Genomic DNA, 26,252 nt, shown 5'->3' on the forward strand with positions numbered 1-26,252 from the left:
TATATGAAAGGAAAAAGGCCAAAGGGAAAAGTTCAAATTGGGCAAGTCATTGATAAAATGTTAAGTTTTCAGGTCACAGCAGAATTGACCATTGAAAGAATTTAAAGATAGGCAATTTTTTTTTTTTTTAATTGCTGGTTAAAGATCAGGTACATGTACAAAACACTTTATTTCAATTACAGTTTGAATCTGAAGCAAAGATCTGGGCTCAAAGCTGCGGATTAGTTGGTGTGGAATGATGTTCTGTCTATACTGATAGTGAAGGTCAGACAATTATCTGAATGATAAATTTTGCAATCTTGCCTAGAAATCCAGCACAGCTTCCAGAGTATGAGGTTAACCTATTATGCTTGATGGTTATTTGCCTTTCCACAATCCCTGCTCTTCCTGAAGAGCTTCTCTCCTGAAGGCCCCTTCTGTGCGAGCTTGTGGGAAGGGGTTCTGCAGGAACCTGTGGGTGTGGGCGAAGATGGTTACCAGAAAAAAGCAGGCCAAAGAGAAGGATAAGTGTGTGCTGAGAAGTAGTATGTCAAAGTCTTCCGAGAGCTGATAAGCTCTGCAGACAGCAGTCCTGTTGAATCTGCAGGAACGTACAAACTCGCAGCGCCAAGAATTTGCAGACTCTGTACAAGGCCCCAGGCATGCGCTAGCAGCAGCTAAAGGTCATGTAACTCAGACCACTTCCAAGAATATGGTGGCTGCTTTGTGCAAGGACTACAGGATTGTATGCAATTCTGATGAAATGAGGGACTGTGAGGGGCTTTCCAAAGTACTGGCTCAGATCTCTTGGACTTGGAGTCCTCCCATGTGTTACCATCTGGACTATATGACTTGCTGCAGTTTGCTACTTGCCTTTTTTTCTTCTCTCTCTCTCTCTTTTTTTTTTTTTTTTTTTTTTTTTTCCTTTGTCATGTATTTCCCTTTCCATGTTCTGGTCATAAGTGGTATATATCCCAGTTTTTTCTTCCTCTTACTCTGTGCAGCTGAACTGCTGGGTCTGTAGAAGTCCTCAAGGTGTTTTTCATTTTTCTTAGCTTTCTCTTACGATCTCTTCATCACTCTGGCTCTTCTGTGTTACTGACACCCTATTTCCCCCCCGCCCCTGTGTGTGTGTGATGGGGGCGCAGTGAGCATGTCCCTGAGTTCCTGGGAAGGTAGCCTCGCCTTGTTTGTAGGCAGTAGGAGGAGGACACCAGCTGAGTGAGTCCTGCAGGAACTGGCAGAAGAGTATGAAAGCCTCAAGTCTCAAACTGACAGCTTGCATGCAAACCCTTGCCTTGCATATTTCTTCCTTTTATCCCTATCCCTTCATTTTTTTATTCCTTCTTCAGGCAGCTTTTTTTGTTCCTCTTCCTTTTAGGAACATGCTTCTGCAGTTTACATGTGTCTTGCTCTTGCTTCCCCCTCCCCAGTCTGAGTTGTGGACACTCTCATCTGTCTTTGACAACCTGCATCGAGTTCGCTGGATGACTCCCTTGAGAAGGCTCGCAGGGTTGGGTGCGGGGAGGTGCAGCTGTTGGGAGCAGATGAGAGCGAGTGCTTGTTCACTTGTTGTCTTGGTTGAGCCCAGACTTACTGTGTGTGAGGTTCTTCCTTTCTATTAGTTAGCTGAAGCCACACAAAATATTCAGAGGGCCTGGAGATTTAGCTCAGTTACGTCAGTGTGCCTGGGTATGTGCTTGAAGGTAGCACAGGGAGAGGAGGCCGTTGGCTTTAGTGGAGCCGTTGGTGTCTCTGCACCTTGGCTTCCCCTGTGCCTACGCAGAGGGTCTGCGTGTGAGTGAGGAGGCGTTTCTGCACTGCGTTGTCCGCGCGGTCAGGCCCCCTCGCCTGCACCCTGATCCTCGCCTCGGCCTCGGCGCGTGAGGAGAAGCAGGGTCAGGCACTGGAAACCAGGGGGTTTTCCTTGAGGTTTGCACCCTCGGTCCTGCAGCAGGACTGTGTAAAGTTGTCACGCGTAGTCGGCACGGCTGCATTTTTGGGGAGACTGAGCAGCTGTGGGTTATTGGTAAAAGGTTTACTCTGGGGCAAGCCTGAAACGTTTGCAGAACACAAAGCTGGACAAAAAATACGTCGCACACTGGCTTCCTGCTGTCGACTGTTGGAGTCGGTCATCCCTCCCTAATTACATTACGTGGAACAGGAGCGCTGACAGTGCAGCAACCAGCCTCTCAGCCCGCACCCTTCTTAGCGTAATGGCTACGGTTACATGCGCGTGGGGACAGCAGCGTCTGCCGAATCCTGGCAGCCAGGAGGCAGCTTGTGTCGCGAAAGAAATTCCAGAAGAGAGCTCAGTTTCCTGTTGGTGACCACGAAAAACAGCGCTGTTCTGTCCAGATTTCTTTTATAAATCTCTAATTATGACTGTTCCTGGTGTTTCTATGAAAAGCACTGTATAGCATATGTGAAGAGAAGTGGGAAAAATTTTATTCCGTTGTGTTAAAATTAACTTGTATTTCTGGAATTGCAGACACTTGGAAGAAAATCAGATTAGCGTGATAGAACGTGGAGCATTTCAGGATCTAAAGCAACTCGAACGGCTGTAAGTATCTCTATTTATATGCCTATAAAAAAAAAACTAGAGTTTTTCTGCCTTGGTCTCAATGATTATTCATCATATTCCATAAATATAAAAAGAGCTTCCTTTAATAAAAAAGATAGAGCTGGGTACCTGCCATACATTATAAATTGCTTTTAAGCACAGTTGACTTAATACATACTAACATTGATAGTTTATACTAGAAATAAAATTCCTTGCCAAGAAAGTAAAAATGCCGTTAAGGTTCTGGTGCGGCTGACATTATCAGAAGGATGTTATCTCGGTGACTTTTATGACTGGGGAACAGGTGAAGAGGCTTTGCTTATTTAAAAAAAAAAAAGAAAGAAAAAAAGAAAAAAGAAGTCTGATCAATGCTAATAAAAGTCGTGGTTGTATCCTCTGTTTGAGAACCAGAGAATTTTAAAAGTGGCCTTTGGATTTTATTTTCTAATCAGCTCCATTTGATTTACACTTGCATAATGGCACCTTTATCAGTGGATACCAGGGTACAGTGCTAGATTTCTGCTGCTTTGGTTAGTGAAGACAAAAAAAAAAGACTGTTAAAGATGTCTCTTAATGCAAAACCTGAGTTTTGCAAAACTATTGGCCCTGTAGAAGTATGATAAGTCAACTTTAGTGTCGAGAAGTGTGAAAGTAATGCGAAATCCAGTTGTTGCTTTTAGTTGGGTGTATTGTTTAGCAGTCTTAAAGTAGGAGAAACGGCGCTCATTGTCCTGGAGCTTGGTTAATTTTGTCTGCTTGTGATGGGAGTAAAACAGAACTTTGATGCTAAAACACCTTTGGGAATTATTCTTTCTTACAGGTAGGTGACTAGAAAGAAATTGCGTGCCAGTTTGGAATGTCCGTTTGCTAAATGTAAAAACTGCTAACAAATTATTATCACAGTGATCTGCAAGGCTTTTATTGCTAGATTTGTTATTTTCTAATGTCAAAGGTGCTTCAAGAGTTAAGTTCCCACTAGGGATTGCTCATGAAAAATCTTGAGTATTGAGCATACCTTGGACTAAACCTGTTTCAGATGATCTCAAGATCTGATTTGCATTTAACTAGTCCGTGGGTGTCTCTAACGGGTTTACTCAGTTTTTTTGTTCTGGATTACAAAACTTCCTTTACAGAAATTGGGGGGCTGAGTTTTAAATTCTGATTATAATCTGTTTTTCTACACCTGATACCTATATCTTGTTATAAAGCCCTTTCAGGTCAAGACTTGTGCCATGGCAATTTAGCTGTTTGTTTCACACTTCTTGGGCAGTAAAAAAAACAACAAAAAAAAACACCAAAAACAAAAACAAAAAAAACCCCCTTAATTTCTGAGAAATAAAGCATAGCCTGATGCTTTAGAAAACAGTTGGCTCAGGTTATAGCTTATCTTTGAGGGATAGTGCCCTCAGTACTAGTTCTTTAATTTTAAGCTCATTATACATGGGGATTTTTTTTCCCCCTCATATCTCTATCTTAGGTGAAAATAGATTCAGTTAAGAGAAGAAATGAGTTTTGAAAAAAATTCCAGAGAGGCTAGCTATTAGTAACCAGAAATGATAACTACTCAGTGTTTTCTTAATGTGTTGTTTTTCTGTAGGGCCTGCTCTGTTAGGGAACAAAGCTGGTGTATCCTGTGAAACCACAAGTTAGGAAATATGGTACTGTTAGTAGTATCTGCTCAAGTATGTGGTGTTTGAAAATCCCCCCCCCCCGCCACATGAACTCTTAACTTGGCCTGTTAAACATACTGCATCTCTGCTTCTCTTTTAGGACTGCCTGTCATTAAAATATTTCCTAAATGAATGTAGTATGAAAGGGAGGCCTGGAAACTTGCAACTTTTTGGTGTTTTAGCTTAAATCACTTTTAGGACGTAACTATAAATCGGATTTTTTGCTATGAGTCAGTAGGTTTTGGAGTATGAACCGTGAAAAGTTTGGCCTGAGTTATAAAGGCTAAATTGCAACATTTTAGGTAATACTGAAGCTATTTTATTAAGTATTGTCAAACATTGCAAAATGTTAATGAAGAAAGTATGATGTTGAATTTAAAAATGCTGGCTTTTTTCTATTTAATGTCTTTCAAATAACAAATAAAAATTTGCTTGTATTGCTCAGACTTTGGAATAACATTTGCTTTTGATCTATTGAAGTGGATGCAAAAATAATCATTAACTTTATTTTTTAAACAAAGCAGCTGCATTGGGTCTGACTTTTAAAAACAGGAGTAGTTTTTATTACAGGCAGAATACAATATATCAAGGTCTTTTATTCAAAATAACAATGGAAATTATATATATTTATTTTCTTGCTGTGGAAATTATTCAAAGGGCATGGACCGTAATGTTATTTTAGCTTAATATAGTTTTGCTTGTCTCGATATCAAAGCAAAGCCATCATTATTAGCTAAGTAAATGAGCAGAATTTTTTGTGTGAAGTGCATTGGTTTTGGTATCCTCCTCCATAACAGTCTAAGTAGATTTTAAATAAAATGTCTGTATAATTGCTAACTGTTGGTGCCAAAAACACCTTAATGATGGCTCTCCAGTTACTTGAATTTTTCAGTGCTGTAAACAGAAAACTTTATCTTTTTGCTTTTGTTTTGGTGGGAGGCTAATGCTTACAATACCAATGGAGCCTTTAAAGGTGTTTTTAAATATGAGGCAGGATACTGTCAAAATTATATTTTAGCTTGATGAAGTGTGGAAATATCTGTTGAAGGAACCACTTAATGCAAGGTATGATAAAGGGATTGGCAATAGAAAGTTTAGAAGTAAAATATGTGGAAGATAGAAGCCACTTCTTGTTTTGGCATATTTTTACTCAGCTTTCCAAATAAATAGGATTTGAGCTGTTGCATTTAAGCAAAGTTCCGAGTTTTTTTTGTCTAAGTTGTTGAGCCCCAAGACTCAAAATTGAATATCAGTAACTCTTGCACCATCACATTTAAAGGGAATATCTAGTGGTGATCAGTCCAATGGAAAAATGGAAATATTTCTAGTGGTTTTATTCCAAGAAGTTTCTATAATTTTATTCTAAAACATAAAGATGTGCTATGAGGTAGCTGACCATAAAAAAGCCAAGCGATTAATATACAACATTAATAGATTTAACTAGTGCATACAGCCTACTGCCATCCATCTGCACTGCAGTTGAGCCTGCAGCCAGCCAGCAATGCTATGGTGCAGCGTCACCCTGAAGCTTGGAGAGCCTACCTACGTGCCAACGTTACTCACATGTTTGAGGCACTAGAACTACGTTAGCGTGTCTCCTGCTAGGCTTGTTAGCTGCTTCTCTCGCTGTCGGCTTTCCCTTGGCTGCAGAGTGCTGCTTTCCAAAACGTATGACTAACTGATGTCCCGGAAAGACTTTGCAGGGCAGGCAGGTGCATATGTTCAGTAAGCGTTTAAGAAGCGATGGTGTATGTTTTGCTAAAACTTGAAAGTGGCAGCTGTAAATTTTGATAAAGTGTGCCCTCCTTACCAGTAGCAGTGTAACAATTTCAGAGCAACACCTGTTCCTGGTGATATAGGGAGTATTTCAAAAATGGTGTAATTGTTTTACTTCTAGTCCTCTACTCCAGTTCATTCCTGATATTTAACAGCAGAAGTCCTGACTTTGATCCTCTTTTCTGGTCTTGTTTTCTGTGGTTTGAAGTAGTTTGCACATGCCCATACACACACAGTTCTATACTGACCCAGGAAAATGTATTTTGAATTTTGGCATTTCAGCTGTATGCTTTGCTGTTAACGCTGCATGTGATTTTAAGATAAAATGATTATGAAATTTCATATGCAAAGAGGAACAAGCAAGAGGCAAACTGATGTGCCTAAAGGATGAACTGAAATTTCTTCCGGAGCCAGATGTCACACATCTATGTGAAAAATGAGGCAGGATATAAGACACCAAGTGATCCTGACTTTTCCACGGCCAACTGCCAGGAATTGTCACGTAGCCCTGTTATCTTCAAAAGACTGGACTTTGGCTGTTGGCTGTTTTTTTCTACTCAAATTAGGCTCTTTAGCTAGCATAGAAGAACTTAACATCTGAAAACACTAAAAATGTGTTTTGTTTTTTAAGGAGGGAGAGGGGGAAATGTATAAGCACAGCCAAATAAAATCTTTTCAAAGTTGGCAAAAATAATTAGCTCTTGAGGAAAAAGAAGCTAAAAGCCAAATTTTAACTCTAGCATATATGTGTATGTTTTTGGTTTTGTATGTACTAAGACAGAGGTCAAAATGGAAATTGTATTTGACCTTTAACTGCAGAGATGCTACTGTATATTAAATCTTTGTAAGCTGGTTCCTAAATGCTTGATTAAAACATTAAAGTATACTTATCTGGCATAATGTACTGTAAAATTGCTATTAGTGACCAAAGGTGCTAAGAGGAAGAATAAATTGTTTTGAGATGCTTTACAATCTGGATTTCATAAATTGAGATTGAACAGGCTTTAAATAAATCATGTAATACAAAAAGCCTCTTCCATAATTAACATGCAGAGTGGAAAGATTGCTAAGTGCTTCAGAGTAGTGGGCAAAACAATAAATGCATTGGACAGTTCTTTGCTGTTGTAAACAAAAGCTTATTGCAAATCTTTGGCAGCACAGGCAGATCTATGGTGTTTATACAAGGTTTGCAGTGTGTGCAGTTTAGATATTTTTCTGGAACTGCATATACTACACTTCATTTATGAAGTCATACGGATTTGTAAATAAGACACTTTCAATGTGACTTTTCAGAAAGGAGCTTTATTGCTTTGTTTCCATTTCCCTATAACATTATGGATAATACACCTAATTTGGAGTCAGTGATCCTAAAATATTTCATCTGGAAATGCTGGAGAACAAAGGAACACTAGAATGGATTTAAAGCTGTGCTCTAATATTTAATCAGTTTATTATTTACATGCTTCCCTATTCCTTCTCAAGCTACCACACATAAGTTGGTGTCGTACCAGTACCAGCTCTGCTACCCAACTCCCCAGGAGCTTGTAGTGCCTTAGGAGTGAGAGACAGTATCCTTCTGCATGTACCCTGGTGCCAAGACAGCTCTTTGCCCTGGCCTTACCCCTGAAGGAGGGGATGCTGGGTAAGCTGGAGTCAACTGAGGCAACTTGAAGATATCATGTCATTGCATTTGGGAGGGGAGGGGGGGAAAAAAAAAGAAAAAAAAAAAGAGAAATTCAGATTGTGACTCTTCAGGTGGTCTTTTGTTCTCCAGATTTAAAGGAAAGCTAGAATGTAGGTTTTGTGATGCCTTCATCTGTGAGCTAGGGATATGCTCCTTGTTTGTGTTGGCTGATGACTGCTAGTTCAAGTAATGGTTGATTGATATTTGTTAATCTTTGAGCCCATATTTTATAGACTGCAGCTGATTTTTTTTTTTTTTTTAAAGGGGGGAGGATCCTATAATGGTTTTCTGAAAAAGTGCTCTCTTTTACATTGTTTTCAAGAACAGTCTTTCAAATGAGTCTGTGTGACTGTTTACATTGTGATTAGGCTGCACAGCCTCCCAAAAGCCTGTTTGATTCATGTGCAGTGTTTTAGCCAAGTGACCACTCTGAGGAATTATAGAAGGACTTTATGAGACTGAGTGACTGGATAATAAAACAGTAGATGCACTGGTAGATAAATATAAAATAACATACTAGAGAAAAAACATCCTAAAATGTCCAAGCTAGCAAAAGAAAGAAAAGAAGTTCACAGGTGGTCATTGGAAGGTTGGGTATGTTCGTGAAAGAGATATTCATTGAGGACCACTAAATATGTAAGGCCCTCATCCAGTTCAGAAGTCTAGCTGAAGAAGGGTGGAAGCTGGTGAGGCTGGTAGGAGGATTATCATATGTGCGTGCCATAATTTAAGCTTCTGTATGCATCTGCATATTGCCACAGTTGGAAATGAGATCCCGAGCTAGGTGGACTCTGTCTGACTCGGGCAAGCTGTTCCAATACTGGATGTTTTCTGATTTTCATCTGTTGCAAGAAGTTAAGCTGCTTATCATCTTTTCCAAATCTCATGCTGCTTCTTACTAAAGTAGCTGCCTATACCTGCGGTGTTAGGAATGAGCCGTCCTTTTAACGGAGAGAGGCTGAGACATTTCAGAGGGCCCCACTGCTTTTCAAGTCTAGAGCAGAGGGATTTAGTCTTCCAGCCACCCCACCCCACTAAGAGCCTCCCACTGGGTATTTGACCAGAAAGGATTGCTGTCTGGTCACCAGGAAGCAATCCCTGTTTCCTATGAGAGTTGCTTAACAAAAACTCGGGCATGATCAGAAGCTTCCTTGAGAAGCATGCCAACAGAGGATAAAACGATAGATACGAATTTTGTCTACAGGACACGATGAAAACTGCTATACAACATGGAAATGGTGAATTGCTTAGCTGTGTGGTTTTTACCTCTGCTTGCACTCAGAATCACACAGGACAAAAAACACCAGCAAGAACTTACCAGTAGATACTGGTGGCTTGAACATGGTTAGTACGCTTCAGTAAATCACTGGGGGGAGATGTACCTGCTGTGCTTTACTGAGTCACATCTCGGCTCAAGCAGATGGCACACCTTTACTAACTCCTGGGAAGAAAGAGAAACTCAATTAATTTTATATTGCTTTTGATTTAGCTTTATGTGCTACTCTTGGCTTAAACAGCCAAAATAAATGTTCCCAAGATATGGCTCACATACTTCACTTATCTGTCAATACTGCACACTGGCTACTCTAGAAGAATTCATTGCAGTATATTTTTCTTACGCTCCTTAAGTGCCAGTAATTTAGAGAAATGTTAGTCGTTTTCTGTAAATGACATAACCAGATATGGTCAGGAAAGATCACTTTTATTTATTTATTTATTTATGTGAATTCTCTCTCTTTGCTGTTCCCACAATTCAAATGTACAGTCAATATAAAATTATGGTGGGGGCAGGGGAATTTGAAGCTATTAGTCCAAAAAGTTGTTCTTGTTGGAAAGGAATGTTGTAAGATCTCCCATACATACATTTCCATATAGAGTCAAGTTTCTTGAAACAGTTAAGGACTGAAGAAAATACTTAAGTATGGCCCCTTTCATGCAGATACCCAGTTTATGTAGTGAATAATACCATGTATTTTATTCCTTAAGTTTTAACAGTTTTTAAGAGAACTGTTATATTAGTTTGACTACGGTAGGCTAGTCTTGTCCAGTAATGATAAATTATCTTTCATATATATATATATATATATTCAAACACTACACTCCTTTTTGAATGTTGGTAATTTAATATTTAGTGTAACTTAATTTTAGCCTTTCCTGGAGAATCTCTTACTGTTAATTGTTACTACAAAGTTTGGCTGCACATGATGTTGATTACTGTGGTCCTCGTCCATTAAAGCTTTCTAACAACTAACAGCCCCTCTGGATGCCAGCACAACTCCTTGCAACTTGAAGAAACTGTCTGGTTCCAAGTGCAAGACATGACAATGCGCATTCAAAAAAAAATGTATTTGTGTAGCAACAGCTGAGGCACAAATCTGGCCGGTAGTTAAATATTTAATTCATCAAAATGCGTTGATTTTCTTCAAAGGGTGTAGTATAGGGATGAGATAGCACTAAATCTTTGAAACTAAAGGATTCAAACTACTTTTCAGAAAGGCAAAATATAAAATGTTTTTGGGGCAAGCTACCAAAATCCTAAGAATCTATTAGGTACAAGGTTAGAACTCGATATTATATAACATAATACTTGATATTATATGACCTAATAGTACAAGCCAAGTACAAGTACAATAGTACAAGTTTGTGAGGGTCTTCTGCACTAGCTGCTGCTTAACACACAAGTGTGTAGACCTTTCCTGAAAAATTTGTTTATGCTAGAGCATTTTCATTTAGCAGAGAATCCCTTAAGCCTGGTGATAAACTAGTTCAAAGATTAATTGTCATGCCCTCACCCTATGCCTTGTGAAATAGTGTTTCAGTAAGTCAAGTGAACAAGAACTATGTTCGAGTGTTTATTTTTATGGGACTGTTGTTGAATTAAGCTTTGAAATGACACAGTAGCTTTCAAGTTCTTACCCTTTGGTGGCTATTCAGTGTAGAGTGGATTTTACTGAAATGAGATAACCGCTTATAAACGGTTCTTCACAGATGTGTAAAGTTGCCCCTCAGTGATTTTATTTTCTAGTTAGGTATTTGGGGAAAGGATTGTGCCCCATAACTGTGTGTGTATACTGTGTACTCCTATAGGGCCCTAATATCCTAAAATTTCATGGTTTAGTATGTCTGTCTGAAGCAGATAATTATACAGTTACATACTGCTCAGCCACCACTGGACAGCCAAGTGTGTGTGTGTTTTATTATTATTATTATTATTATTGCTAATGCAAGAGTGAACCTTTTCCTCCTTTTGTAAACATGAAAAAAAATTGGCACCTCTTCCCTGAAGGAAACCATTAGCAGCTCTGTCAACAGGTCTGCACAGGAGGAATCCAAACACAGGAAAAGTGCAAGAGAGGCAAAGGGCAGCTAGCAAGAAAGCAGGATGCATGCTTCAGTGAATTGGTTTTGGTTTGCATTCGTACATCTGACCAGGGCTGCATAACAAAGAAGTTTGTTCTAACAATATCATAATAAACCAGCCTGGTTTCATCAGAAACATTTTCATAGTAGGTCAGCGACCCGTAAGAACTCGTGGAAAAACAAATTTGGGTCTCGTTTAAGTAGACAAGAGGTTCTGTAGCCAGAGAATTCTTAAGCTTCTAAAAGTGCTGGTTAGAAAGTGAATGGGATAACGACGCTTCCAATGCAGTGTAACCATAATTGAGTTGGAATTGCTGATTAGCATTTAACATAACATGAGAGGTTTTGAACATTATTCTTTCTGTGGCTTCTTTATTTGATTTTAGCAGTTTTTTATACTTGATGAGGATTTATGGAAGTATTTGCTTAAGCAAAATATTTAAGGATTCAGTAGTTGTTTCTCCAGAAATTTTAGGAAATACTTCAAGGTCTGTGTTACTGTTGAGTAAGAACTCTTGCATTACTGGACTGGATTAATTTGGATGAGTTTAGTTTAGCTTTATCATAAGGGTTTTGCCTCTTTGAGCTTTTTGACTTTAGAATGCTTATACTGATTGCCATCTTAGAAATTCCATAAATGCTATTGTTTGAATTTCATGCCGTGAAGCACAGAAATCCTCAAATAATCCTGTTCTCTGAGTGAGACATTAATGATGAAGTCAAAGTACTTAAAATCTTCTAGTTTGTTCTTGGGAAGATGAGAATATGTAGTTCTTGAAGCCTGTCTCTTATGGATCACAGAATCACAGAATGGTTGAGATTGGGAGGGACCTCTGGAGATCTAGTCCAAAGCCCCTGCTCAAGCAGGGTCACCTAGATCACTTTGCTCAGGATTATGTCCAGACGGCTTTTGAATATCTCCAAGGAAGAAGACTCCACAACCTCTTTGGGTAGTCTGTTCTGGTGCTTAGTCACCCTCACAGTGAAGATGTTTTTCCTGGGTCAGGCCAGTATAGTCTTGATCTTATTTTTCATCTGGCACATCTCCATTTCATTCATGTCCATTGAACTGGAGCTCACCTGAAACTGCAGCCTTCCATATAGAATAGAACAAAATAATTTGCATTAGCTTATAGTTAATTTTTACATTAGTATTATGTTCTCAGTTGCTTAGAGATGATCTGTTCTCCAAATCCTTCTCTTTGTCTCAAGTTGCTGTAGTATGAGAATCACAAGAAGAACTGAGGGTACTAGGGTTCATATAAATGTTCTGGATATTACCTATTTACCTGTTATCTAAATTATCTATTACCTAAATTTTCCTGATACTTAAATTACCTATTTGCTAATTACCTTTTTATTTTTAGGTCTTTGATCATTTGATGGGGGGGATAGATATGACACAGCATACTAGGGGAATATATGAGATAAATGGGAACTGCTAGGTACAGTGACCTTCAGAAAAACTTACCCATACGTTCAATAATTTGTTGCTTCCTTCCAGGGAAGTGAATTAGAGAGAATTATCAGAAACTGTGTTTTTTCAATTACTAAATGATAGCATCTTTAATGACAACAGTGTTTTGTTGCTGGTTATTTCTTGCGGCTTGCTCATGAAAAAATGTCTGTCGAATAAATTGTGATAAGTAATTCCAATAGCTTTGTGATAAATTGGTTGCAAGAGCTGCTTTTTCATTCTCAAATTTAATTCACGTGTGCAGTATGCTCTTTATTCTGCTTAATTAATTATTTCCACATCTTCTTTTAGTTGGCTTTGCAACATGTATCCTTTGGTAAGCATATAGTTTGATTTCAGGCTGGAGATGCTGCTGCTTGTCTTCCTCTTCCAATAGCTCTGTTTGACATATAGCCCCAGGGAGGGAGGAGTAGCACGTTGCCACAGAAGCATTCTTTACTACGTAAGGAGAAGCCTGGTGAGCTGGGCTCCTATTGAGTTATTAAAACAGATCAGATAGGAACAGTGGTTTATTTCTTCTGCAATAATCTACATGCAGGCTTTTTTGCTAATTATTCACAGCTATTTCTGACTTCTGGAAATGGTTAGTCTCATTAATACAAACTTAAGACTCATCAGAAGCAACATGGCTTGGAGAACTGCAAACTAGAATTTATTGTTTGCTTTCTTCATGGAGTTTCAGCCCTGACTGGGAGAGCTTGCTCTCTGATCTAAGAAAAGTTTGACCGTGCCTATTGTGCGTGCCTCTTACCACCTTTGTAGATATCTTTCAGGTGTCAAAAGTGAGAGACGCTTAAGGATATTAAAATACATTCCTTAGTAAGTGGACTAGGTCCAACTGTTTTCATATAGGCTGCGAAAGAATAATCAGAAGGTGACTACATTTTTCATTCTATATGCTAGAGGTTGGAAGATGCAAAGATTTGAAGTTTTTGTGAGAATTCATAAAATTTTTTTTAGATTTGAAATAAGACAACATGGCCATTCGACCTACTTAAAAGCATGGCAGAAGTTGAGAAACGGACGGCTTCTGCAGAGTGGGTGTCTCTGTAAGTTTGAGGGTTTGTTGATCAAGTTTTTTTAGATAATTAGCACAGATTTGAACAGTTGTTATTAGAAACTGTAAATTGTTGTGTGTTAATGATTAGAAAAGGCAGATGCAAACTACCATTCTGAATGAATGTAACTGGTTTTATAAATATCTGCTACTGAGTTAAGAGATCATCCATGAAATTTTGCCTGCTGCTTCTAGGTTTACACGATTTATTTGATGTTGACAATGTTATTTATTAGTTTTCTCTGATGCATAAGATTCACCATTCCCATTTTAAATTCAGATTGCTATTAACACTTCCATCCCTTTCTGTATGATGTAAGGAGTTGACCTACAAGTTGCTAATGTACATGACATGAATACTGTTAGACCTTTTTTGATTTTTTTTTTTTTTTTTTTTTAATGTTGGCTTTGGGCAAATGCTGAAGTTTAAACTTGGTCCTCAGAATTTTTTGCTTGTGTTACTAGTTTGTTCCCACCTAGAGAAAATCTGTAAGCGTAATGTTTAGAGACTAGTTTTATCCTTCATCTTAACAGATTTTTCATATTAAAAGATCCTGAAAAATTAGAAAGGATTCTTATGGAACACTTATACTGAAAACTAAAAAATATTACAGGGCTTCCAGTTTATATGCTGCTGCTTTGTAGAAGGAGAAATGTAGTCCGCTTCTGATGGAGCATAGATAATATTTTTGTAGTCTAATGAGAAGTAACTGATAAAGATTACGACTTCTGACAGCTTTGGAAGTGTGAGCTGAGACCACCCAGTCTGCTACGTATGTAATGAGGGATCTCAAAGTTGCAATTGATGTAAACAGTTTTCCTTCAAAAAACAATTCCTCAGCAACATGCAGTGGTGTCTTTTGCAGTTTTTGCAAAAGCTTTTGTACAAATGTGTGGTGTAAATAGAGAAGTTCATTTATTCCAACCATAATCCTGTATTATGGTCACACTGGGCTTCCTTGTAGCAACCTTACTGAAATTCCATTATATATCATCTGGTTTTATTTCCTATTGTAGCAATGTAAAGAGCTGCTGACAGAAGGTAATGGACAAAGTTGACTTTTTTTTTTTTTTCCTGCGAGTGCTGTATTTTGACTATTTTCCCGTACAAAAGAATGTGATGCAGAGTAAAGGAAGAAGCTACATTAATGACCATAGCAGATTTCTTGATAATAGGATTTTCTGATGAAAGCATTGAATGAAATTATGACCATGCTCCTTGCTTTACTGTTTCCTAAGCCAGTACTGTTTAAAAGAAAACTTAGTAATTCCTTAGGGTTCAATAACTCCTGTCTTTCTGTCTGAGTCTCCTGTAATGCATTATTTCATTTTTACTGCTTCTTGGTTACACCCAACCTTGTGATGTAACTGCTTTTCTCTTAAAGTAACTCTTAGAAACTGTTTAAACTACATCATGTTCCCTGAGGCTGTCCTCCAAGGACAATGTCATAGAGCTCTTAATAACAAAGGAGAAAAAGCTAGCTTGTTTAAAAACATCTGGGTCTCATTTTTGGCAATAGTGTGAAATAAAATAAATAAGCAAATTGGGGAGTGAACCCAAAGTTACTTGGATAATTTCCAGGTGTGAGTGGCTGGAGTACTAGGTTTGCTTCCTTAAAACTATTTTTGTATTAAAAATTTAAAAGCGCTGTAATTTTGATTTTCTGTTGGAGCACAATGGTTTGCACAATAAGTAGCAATACAAATATTGATGCTAAATCACGTTTGAAGGATGTTGAACTTGTGTGGAAGGGAGCAAAACACTATAAATTTCATGGCAAATATGCAGTTCTTTTGATTTAGTTGTACAGCTGTGGACGGTCAGTAGAAAAGCAGACATGTAATTCAGAGGCCAGTGGACATCTCTCATATTCCTGGGGTAAAGCTAGGTCATTCCTATATCCAAACAGGCAGTAATTAAAACGACAAGGTTGTGAGATCCTCTGACTGTTAGAAGCCAGGTCCTTGCTGGTTTTTTCCACCATAACCAAGCAAATTCAGTGATCGTAAGGATTTCTGCTCTTGCCTGCCTTAAATATTTGCAATTTTCATGAAGTATATTTTAGTGATGTGATGTTTAAAATCTTCACAAGTCAGTAGCTTTAATGAGGAATGAAGTTGCCTTGGAAAATGGCACAGTTTCCCAAGTTTGAGTAACATTTGCCTCTTTTACATTAGGCTTTTATGTTGCTGACATACATTGGTGAAGGAGGTGAGTGCCTCTTGGGGGATAATGGAGAGAGCATAGAGGAAATTTCTGACTTAGTAGCTGTCCCCTCACTGTGCCTGCACAGAAAAAGAGGGTCTGGGTTTTCTGCTGTTTGCTTTTTACTCCGAGTAAAATTGTTCTGCAGGTGAGAGTACAAAGCATGAAGCTGAAAGTGCTCACTCTCAAAATACCAGATAAAATTCTATTTCGTGTTGTCTTCTGATTTTGTTGCTCAGTCAGACCCACAATAAGCCTATATGTATTTGTACACCTTGTGACTGAAGGCGAGAAGTCACCATTTAAAACAAACAAAAAAAATCCATTAAACCCACTTGTGCCATGTTGCAGTTTATATAGAAATATCCTCAGAGAGAAAAGTAGTGATGCATAAGCACAAAAAAATTAAGAAGGATTGTGATGGCATTAAATCTGGTATTTGTAGGGTACAATGATAAAATCATAGAATAGCTGAAAAGGGATATGTGGAGGTCATCTAGACCTACTTTTCTGCTCAAAGAAGGGTCAATTACAGCAGGTGCTTAGAAGTTTGGTTCAAGGATGCAAGCTTCACAAAACCACTCTGGGCAACCTCTTCCAGTGTTCAGCCATGCTCACAGGAAGAAATGGTCTTTGTTATATTTAAGTGGAATTTTCTGTATTTCAGTTTGTGCCCATTGTCTCTTGTCTTGTCACTGGGCACCAAGAAGAGTCTGGCTCTGTCTTCTTTAATCTCTGCTATAAATGTATATTTGTGTATATTGATAAGATCCTCCTGAGCTGCCTCTGCTTGAGGCTTAACAATTCCAGCTGTCTGTCATTCATCAGATGCTTCAATCCCGTCATCATTTTCACGGCTCTTCAGTGGAAGTGCTCCAGTATGTCCACGTCTGTCTTGTACTCAGCTCAGAACCACGCTCCAGTTGTGGTCTCATCAGTGCTGAGCAGAGGGGGAAGATAGCCTCAACCTGCAGGTGATGGTCTTCCTAATGCAGCCCAGGACACTCTTGGCCTTTGCCACAAGGGCACGTTGCTGGCTCGTGGCCAGCTTGCTGCCCACCAGGTCCCCTAACTCCATTTTTGCAAAGCTGTTTTCCAGCTGGTAAGCCCCCAGCCTGGTTTTCGTGCATGGGTTTATTCCTCCCCAGGTGGAGGACTTTGCTTTTGTCTTTCCCTTTGTTGAACTTCATAAGATTCCTCCAGCCTCTTGAGATCCCTCTGACTGGCAGCGTAGCTATCTGATGTAGCAATCACTTCTCCCAGTCTGGTATCATCTGCAAGCTTGCTGAGGCTGCGCTTGGCCCCATCATCCAGGTTATTAAAGATGATAAACAATGTTGGACCTGATATTGACTCCTGGGGTACACCAGTAGTGACTGGCCTCCAGATGGACCTTATGCTGCTGATTGCAATATTTTCAGCCTGGCAGTTCAGACAGTTTTCAGTCCGCTTCACTCTCAACTTACCTGCGCATAGTTGTTGGTTTTTCTATGAGGATGTTGTGGGAGACAGTGTCAAAAGCCTTACTGAAGTCAAGATAACAACATTGTCCGCTAAGCCTGTCATTTCTTTGTAAAAGTTTGTTGGGTTGCTCAGGCATAATTTCACCTTGGTAAATACATGCTGACTAATCCTAATGACCTTCTTGTCCATCATGTACTTGGAGATGGTTTCTAAGCAGATTTGCGCCATTGCCTTCCCAGGGATCAAGGTGAGGCTGACTAGCCTGTAGTTCCTGAGACCCACCCTTCTTGAAGATACGAGTGACATAATTCATAATTCATCCCTGCAAATTAAAAAACAGTATGAAGAATATTCCCTCTCCAGTGCCGGTACATGCCATCTGTGAAGATGACACAGTTTCAATATAGATGGAGACAATTACTTGAAAGTTCAATGTATTTTTCTTTTTTATGGTACATAAGAGTTGCATTCCTTGTGTGTGTATCATTGTAGGTTGTATCTTTGTATGTAGTTGTCAACAAAATATATTTGTTCAAGTGAATAGTCATAGAATGGTGAAAGGCATGTTTTATCATTAGAATGGAAGCATGTGAATAATGTATGTAAGATGACTCCATGGCTCGTTGTACTTCCAAATGTGTCTTGTTCCTTTCCATCCCTACCACATGCCTTCGATTTAGATCAGATTTAGGTCCCATTTACTTCTCTTGAGGATGGAACTATGAGACAACAGTAGCAGATCTGAGTGTGACCCAAATGTGTTTCCAAATGTGTAGCCATGAGGGATGTAGCAGAAATCGGTAGCCCAAAGAAAGTTTCCCCTCCACGGAAACATGACTGCTAGGTTAAAAACTACTTGAAATTTGTCCCATCAAAACTGAGGTTCTTTGTTCATTCAGAAGTCAACCAGAAGCTGAGAAAAAGAATAAAACAAAAGGAAAATACAGGAAAAGACCTGCCTATTATTTTTACTTACATGTTTATTTCATAGGATGATTCTGATAAACTTCATCAATCCTAGTTCTACCGATAGACTGGTAGAATAACTTTAAAGCTTTTTTTCTTACCAAGCTCCAGCTGCTGTTTCCTACTCTGTTTTTTAATAGTTCAGGGAATCTTAATAGTTAAGTTTTCCTCCTATCCCAGCTTCAGACAGAGAAGAAATATTATTAGCCTGGTTGGAGCCAGGAAGGTAGGAATTTCACAGTTAATAACTTCTCCATTGTTTTTTTAAGGGCCCTTGATAGCCTATGATTGACGTTGCCATTGTTTCTCTCCATTCCCTTGCCCTCAGGACATAGGAGCCCCCAGATGGGCAGTAGGCTGAGGGAGGAAGGCGATTAACTGGCTGGCGCTTGTATGTATATGAGCAAAATATTTTGGAGAGGGGAGAGGGAGTGTTTGCTCTTTGTTGAAATAGTGTTTTTGAAGATGCAGTATGTGACCTCTCTAAGAAGCTGGTATTACCCTGGAGGATGATGTTGCATGTGTATTTCTAGTGACTTTAAAAAGTCACAAATTAAACAAGATGTTCTTTTTAGGCTACCTGAGTCATAAAGCAGGAAAGAAAAAAAAAAAGTTTGTAACATGATAAAGTTGTGAAATATAGTCATTTATATATTTGCATTATATGAGAAGAGAATTCACATCAATTATATCTAGGTGGAGCAAAGGAAGTTACTGGAGGCTTGTGAGGATGTCACAGTTGGGACACAAGGGCTTTGGGTGAAATAAATTGAAACAAAAAGTAACGTGCATACATACACATATATCGGTATGCATATATGTATGCATATGTACACACATACAAGTATACATATCTCTTGTTTGTAATAGTAACTAGGATTCTTTTACTTTGCTCCTTGATATTCAGATCGTTTTTGTTAAGTCTCACATTGGGAGCAAGCTGAATTTGTGAAACAGAAACTTCGCAATCTAGAGAGACTTTGCAGAAGGTGCTTTGACTTCAGAGTCTTAAAAGTGCATATTGTCAGGCTTAATCTGTGTTTGTGGTCTTTATCGTGGTAGTAAAAACAGAATTTTTAGTACTGAATTTAAAACCCCCTTTTGATGAAACAGAACAAAAAAAGGGAGGAGGGGAATAATATACCAGAAGCTAAAAGACCATGTCCACAGTACCTCAGACCCAAGGTTTAAGCCAGTCATTTTTGTATCTCCAGTTCGAACTCTCTAAGGGAGAGCAGATGAAGAAAGAGCAAATGTGTGAATGATATTTCTATGAAAAACACTGCAAACCTCAAGTGACTTGTGGCACAGAGATCACTTGAATCATAATTTGAGTCTTTGTCATTAATATGACTGAGTGAATTTTTCTGTTACTAGTTTGTCCAGTCACTTATATACTCCTAGAAACTTCTAGGAACTAATGATTTACAATCAGAAGTTCCGTAATTTAACTGCATGCTTTGTGAAACATTAACTCCTTTTGTTTTTGAAGCAACCTCCGACAGCACTTGACATTTCCAAGTTTTTCTTCTATTAGAAGAGATGAGAACAACTGTTTCTTACCATCTTCCCTTCCTTCATGATTATACAAACCTTTATCATAGGTTTTCCTTAGCAGTTGTCCCTGTTTTCCCTCTCAGATTATTGATTCATTCTAATACAGAAGCTGTTCTGTAACACTGATCATCATCATCTTTCTCAGAACCTTACAGGATCCTTTTTGAGGTGTAAAGTCAAAACCTTTGCACAGTATTGAAGTTGTGGGTGCACCATGGGTTTATACAGATAATGTTATCTGTTTCTCCCCTAATAATTCCTAACACTTTTGCTTTTTGCATTGCTACACTGCTTTGCCTGGCTGCTTTCATGGTCTGCTTCCTGAAAAGTAATCATCAGCTTGGAGACTACTGGTGTGTGCATAAACTTAAAAATCAGTTTCCTTGCATATGTTTTATTTGTGATGAGTTATATATGTGATTTTGCCATTCAGGCACTCAATACCATTAGCTCCTTTTGTAGTTTGTGAGCATCAGCCTTCACTTAGTATCATCATCAACTTGTGTCACTCGCTGCCCCCTTCTGCCTGTCCTTTTCAGGTCATCAATGAGTAAAGCTGAACAGCTTGAACCCTCTCGGAGGTCCCTTTCTGACTTCAGTGGTGACTTCCTTATTCTGTTTCTTTTTTTTTAACCAACTATTTATCCATACAAGGATACTGTGGTGTCTTGAAATAGAATCCATGCTGCCTGCCAATATTTCAGTGTTTCAAATGCTCTTTATACTTTCTTTTTAAAGAGCTTTCTGATTTTCATGCAGGTCCTCTTCAAAGCTAAACCAAGAAATCCAATATAGCTGTATTGTTATTGTCCCAACATGGGTGTTATATCTGATGGTTATGTTTAAACACAAACTGTTTGGTAGTATCATTTGAGAACAGATCCTGTGTACTTGTTTAATAGTTGTTCTTGTGGGTTCCCTTACTACTTCTCTACAAGGCAGCCCTCCATGATAGCTTTAAACTTAGTCTCAGCACCATACCCTGATGTGACAATTAAAAAATTTTACACGAGATCAATGAAATTCATTTCCCAACAGACCTGAATTACTGTGCAGGCAAGACAGAATACTTGTTTTTAGTTTTTTCACTTATGAGCACCATGCAATTTTATTTTTATTTTGACTTTAAATGTTAGACAGGTTTTCCTTTTGGTAATAAACTTGAGCAGTCTTCAAAGCACAAAAAGCTTTATTTCAATAATTTCATAAGTTATCTGAAATTAAGTCTGTTCTGGGGGGAAAAATGGGGGGCAAAGGAAAAAAGATGCTGTTTTTTCCTTGTGTTTGTTCTCATTGTTTGGCTTTAAATATCACAGGTGCTTTCAGTTAGCAGTGTAGTGGGTGATGGCCCACAGGCAGTTGCACCTGATATCATCACAATTCTTCCTATGCTTTTTTTTCCTCCATCCCTTCATCCATTTCAGTCAGTCATAGTTGATACTTGCAAAATAGTCTTTGGAGGATCTAAATACTAGCTGAGTAATAGATTCAGATAGTCCTGTCAAGTAGGGTCCCTGAAATAGTAGCTACCATTATGTTCCATTGGCAAAAGGTACACAGTAATCTCAAGAAGGGGTTAAGCATAGTTGGTTATGCATGCCTGAGCCCAACTTGCAGCCCAGCACCTTTGAAAATCTTGAGTGAGCTCAGCTGCAACAGTTTCTGACAATGCAGTGCAAAATGCTGGCTCTCTTTGGGGAAGAAGAGGCAATATTGTCTCTTGGTGGTTTTTTTGTTTGTTTTTCTTTTTCCAGCTTTCTATGTCTTTTCTACAGCTTTTCTCTCTGAGCTCCTTGTGACTTTTTTCTGGACTATATTTTAAATAGTTTAGTACTCTGTTTAAGGAAAACAGTCGTGTTAACCAGGCTGTTACAGCAGGTAAGTCTTTCTCAGTGCATAGCTCACCAATGTTGTCTTTTTTAGTAATTTCCTTGGAGGTACCCCCTGCTAATCTAATCATTTTGATTCATACATCTCCTGTTTTGTATCCACCTTGAAAATGATTTCATGCAGTCATGCAGGATAATAGTCGTCAGGTAACCTGAAGTATGTATCTTACAGAGTAGTGCTGATGTGTCTTGCCCTGCGCAGCCTTGAAGAAAGGAGTCATTCTTTTATTAAAAACTCATGGACAGATAGAGGAGGAGGAAGTTTCATCATATAAAGTTATAATTGAAAACTACTGTGTTGTACAAAGATATGCATATATATAAAATGTAATGTGTTTTATTTAAGTAGCTGCTCCTGCAAAATCCAGTACTGCATACACAAATGTCTGAAGTTTTAACTCTGTGCTTCTGTGTAAGGTGATTAGAGGGATTGAATATTTATATGCTTATACTAGCTTGTATCCAAAACTGAATTTCGCAGTTTACTAACCTGGCTTAATTACAAAAATTATGTTGATGCCTTATAATCATTTTAGAAGAAGCAGTAGTTCAATTCTGTAGTGAATTCCTGCCTACAGAAATGCATGTTACCTGCCTTGACCATTTCCAGCTTGCCAAGGGCTTTCCTGCAGGAGCCCAGGGGAGCAGGCGTTTGAGCCTGCTGAGAGGCCCTTGCCGTACGTGGATGCTGTGGAAATGCCGTGTGGGCTCCTGGAGGCCTGTTCCTGACGTGTTGAACTGTTGTGCAAAGTTGGAGATTGGCTGGCTTTTGTTGGAAACCTGAGCAAACTAATAAAATGGGGGGTGTAAAGCTGTATTTCCCATGCTTAATGATAGTTAAAGTAACCTGGCTGATGGAGGGAAGCGCAGTGCACAGCGATTGCTGACTGTACAGTCAGCATGTGTCTGATCAGACTCGCTCAGTTTGACTCAATGCAGGTGTTGCCCAAGCTGATGGGACTCCTGGAGAGCCTCTGCACTGTTCTCCAGTTTCCAGGAGATTTGATTAGTCTGGGCTCCATACTGTGCACATTCACAGGGTCGCTTCTGATCTAGCGCCGGAGCTAAGCTATTCCATGGCACTCGATGACTATCCATCATTCTCCCAGTGCTCCTGATTCCAGGAATATTTTGCAGGTCTTATTAGCTGTAAAATGTCCAGTTCCAAATACTTCAGAGGCTCAACAGCTGCGCTTTTTGTCAAGCAGTCCCAGGTCAAATAAACTAGACCAGATCCTGTCTGGCGCTGCACCCCGGATTCCTTCCTCGGGGCGTACCTCAGTGTTGCTGGGCTGGTGCTGTGCGAAGGTGCACAGATGCTGGTTGCATGGCCCATGCGTCTCTAATGTTGTGGAAGAGGATGGATCCAAGATTTTCTGTAGTGTGCTAGGAGCCACAGGTGGCTTGCATACTGCAAAGGAGCTGGTGTGACCCTCCAAAGTTCGCTAATAATGCTTGTGGGAGCATGTAGATGATACTTGTTGAAATTTTAGTTCACTATTCAGATTCACAAAACTGATGTAACATTCCCTCATTATGTAGATAGTAGAGTTAATTGCAGGTGTAAAAATGACTTTTCTTTTAGATCAAATTCCAGATGTCATATCTTCATGTTACTTCTATTTTAAATAAACCATAAGTTAAACAGAAATATCTATATTTGTTTATAGAAGTTGATGTTATACTTTCATAATGCCTGAGCTAGTTCTTGAAAAAGAGTAAAATCACTGGTTTTACTGAGGACTGATCACTTTCCAGTGTTTTCCCACCGCGTGGTCCTAGCACACAAGCTAGATAAGGACGCCCAACAGAGCACTGACGAAGAGCCCCGGGGGGGTTTGGTTACGGCTAGTGTGGAACTACAGGGTATCTTCCAGCAACTGCGTGTGATGTATTTGGGTGCCGCTGGTGTCGCTGAAGAAAGCCTGCCGGGGAGCTGGGAGGTTAACGTGGCGCTCTGCGCCGAGCACTGGCCCCTTTCAGTGACTTTTGTTCTGTGTTACTTTCTGCTGCAATCGTTTCTTGCGGTCACAAATACCGTTATGCCTTAAGCTGGTCTGCAATTCGGCAAGAGTTAATTCCTGACGTGATCAAGCTTTAGGCAGTAGCCGGGCAGTGAAATATTCAGCGTTGTTGGAGATAAGGTAGTGCAGTTGTCAATAAACTCGGAACTTGAAAGGCTGTGAGAAGGCCGAAATAAATAGCAAAGCAGCTTCCAGTTCTTACCAGATGGTTCTTATTCTTTCGTAACCATGAAGTAACGTATCAGTGCGGCTGTGGAGCTGTGCACTGTTTGCTAAAGGAAGTGGTTTAGGAAGCAAACACTAGATTTCCTGATGCGGCTTTCTCTGGCTACGTGGATCCTGAATGGAGATGACTGACCCTTTTTGTTGGGGTTGTTCTCCCACGGTTTTCAGACTAGGCTTCCTCATGGGCAGCTTCTCGGGCACCAGCAGGAGCAGAGCTGTGAAAGCTGAAGGTGGGACGCCTGTGGCAGGTGAAAGGCTTAGGGGAGCTCGGGGCATTCCTGCGCGGCAGTTTGGGTGTCTGCCTGCGCACAGGGGCCGCTGGCTCCTCGAGCGAGCTCTGCCTGCGCGTTGCGCTGCTGCCTGGGGACAGTTGCGCCCGAGCACGGCCTGCCCTGCCCTGCCCTGCCCTGCCCTGCCCTGCCCTGCCCTGCGCCGGTGTTTCTCGCAGGGTTGCATGCTGCGCCTCCGGCCCCTCTTTGCCGTAGAGCTTACTGACGTGGGGATGACGTGGAGGAGCTCCCACGCAGACGGGGTTGGGAGCTGTTCCCTTGCGTTTCCCGTTTGGCGCTTCTCTGTCAAGTTGACAGAAACATTGCTAATAAATGGCCATTCTTTTCACTGAATAATTTTGAACACTTTTTTGTCTTTTGTGTAGGATTTTAAAACGTCCCATGTTTTACTTTTGTATCAAGAAATTTCTTAATGATGTTTCTCTCAAGAAGTATTTTTAGAAGTGTAATTGGAATTTTTTGTAAGGTTGGCTATTGATGGTGTTTTGGCACTTAATAAATATCAGTATGTTAAACGTATCCCATCTTGAGTATATCTACATTTATATAAGGTAATCTAGTCTTTTTATGTAAGTATGGCAGTATGAGTTAGTTGAATGCAGTAGGTGGTACGTGGGAGAAAATGCCCTGCTCGTTCCCTGAGTTCCCCTGAGAATCAAACCACAAATAAAATGAGTTTTTGCAGGCATTACAGCTTGAAACAAGTCTTAAAGTGATGAAAATGATGTTTAGAGAGGTTCCAACGCTTGAAGCAATACAAGCCGTGTGTGGGTTTTTTTTCTTTTTTTTAAATGTTTGTTGTTAGCTCAGATTCCTTCGCTATCAATTGCTTCCCAAGCTTTGGATTACTAGCTGCAAGCTGTGCTTGTGACAGCAAAACTGTGCACGTGCAGTCTTTTGAGGATAGGATCATGTACAGTATGTATGTACATAAGCACTACTACGTACCGGTAGGTTGTTTTGAAAATCAAGCTGTACATGAGTTATGGCAAGGGAAGAATTTCATTAAGCGGTTGGTTTCTATAGGTCAATTCAGCTTACTGAGTGCTGCAGTGTGAAAAGAGTAAAACATCCTTTATAACAGTACTATGGTTCTATGTTTTTAAGTTATATAGTGTATTATATATGTGTGTATATATATATATGTCTTTAATAAATTCAGACTAATATGAAAGGTTTATTGCTAGTAAACAGTGAATCCTGTTGTGAGCTGTTAGGAAGTGTGCTTGTGTGGACTTTACTTCATCTGATGTTTGAAGGAAAATCAATATTAAGGTAATGTCAGGATGAAATCCTAAAATGCTTAGGAAGAGGGCAATTTAAAAGGGCAACTGAGAATTTGGTATTTTGGAAAAATAAACAAAGATGGTGCTGAAATTTTGTAAGTAATTTCTCAAATTGAGGGGTTTTTTCCTTGCTCACAAAACATAGTTTGTTCTTCATCTAATATTGAGAACCATCCATTTTGCATTTCAATAAATGCATTTCCACAAGAGAAGTTATTTGTGTCACCCCAATTGCAGATGTTTAACTGCTCAGCTTGTTTACTTTATAGCTTTGAGAATGGCATCTATTTTATACCCACACTTTTTGTGAGATCTTAGAGGTGTTATTTTAAAATGTTGGCTGTGTCGAACCTCATATTTTAGAAACTTAACCTGATTTTTGCCTGGTTTCTATAGCTAAAGCAATAAGCATAGACTCAGCTTTTGTATCCTTGGGTGTAAAGCTACAAATGTTCTTCAGACGTATTCCTTGAGCAGTGCTTTGTGAGAAGTCAGGCTGATGACTTTGGATTGACAGTGGATAATTGCACCTACCCCATGAGCTGGAGTTGGGATCAGAGACTAATAACAAGAAGATAGTTATGTGGAACAGATGGATTTTGCTGGCGGTCTTTTTCATTCTTAGCTGATAAATAGGTGAAACGTAATTACTGTTGATCAAGAACCAGTGGTGAAGAATGAGAATGGAACCGAATGCAATGAAAGCTGCTGTGGTTCTTGCAATTGTTGATCTGATTAAATTTGAAATGCATTGACAGAGTGATTTTGGGGGGACATTT

General features: G+C 39.4%; 1 protein-coding gene across 1 annotated transcript in view; it reads left to right on the top strand.

The window, feature by feature from the left end:
* Positions 1-26,252, top strand: part of SLIT3 (slit guidance ligand 3) — a 509,126-nt gene that overhangs the window by 30,928 nt on the left and 451,946 nt on the right. The window contains exon 3 of the mRNA XM_026098439.2: positions 2,471-2,542. Coding sequence (XP_025954224.1) covers positions 2,471-2,542 — 72 coding nt within the window. The remainder of the gene's footprint in view (positions 1-2,470; positions 2,543-26,252) is intronic.

The sequence above is a fragment of the Dromaius novaehollandiae genome, chromosome 15, assembly GCF_036370855.1.
Source record: "Dromaius novaehollandiae isolate bDroNov1 chromosome 15, bDroNov1.hap1, whole genome shotgun sequence".
NCBI lineage: Eukaryota > Metazoa > Chordata > Aves > Casuariiformes > Dromaiidae > Dromaius > Dromaius novaehollandiae.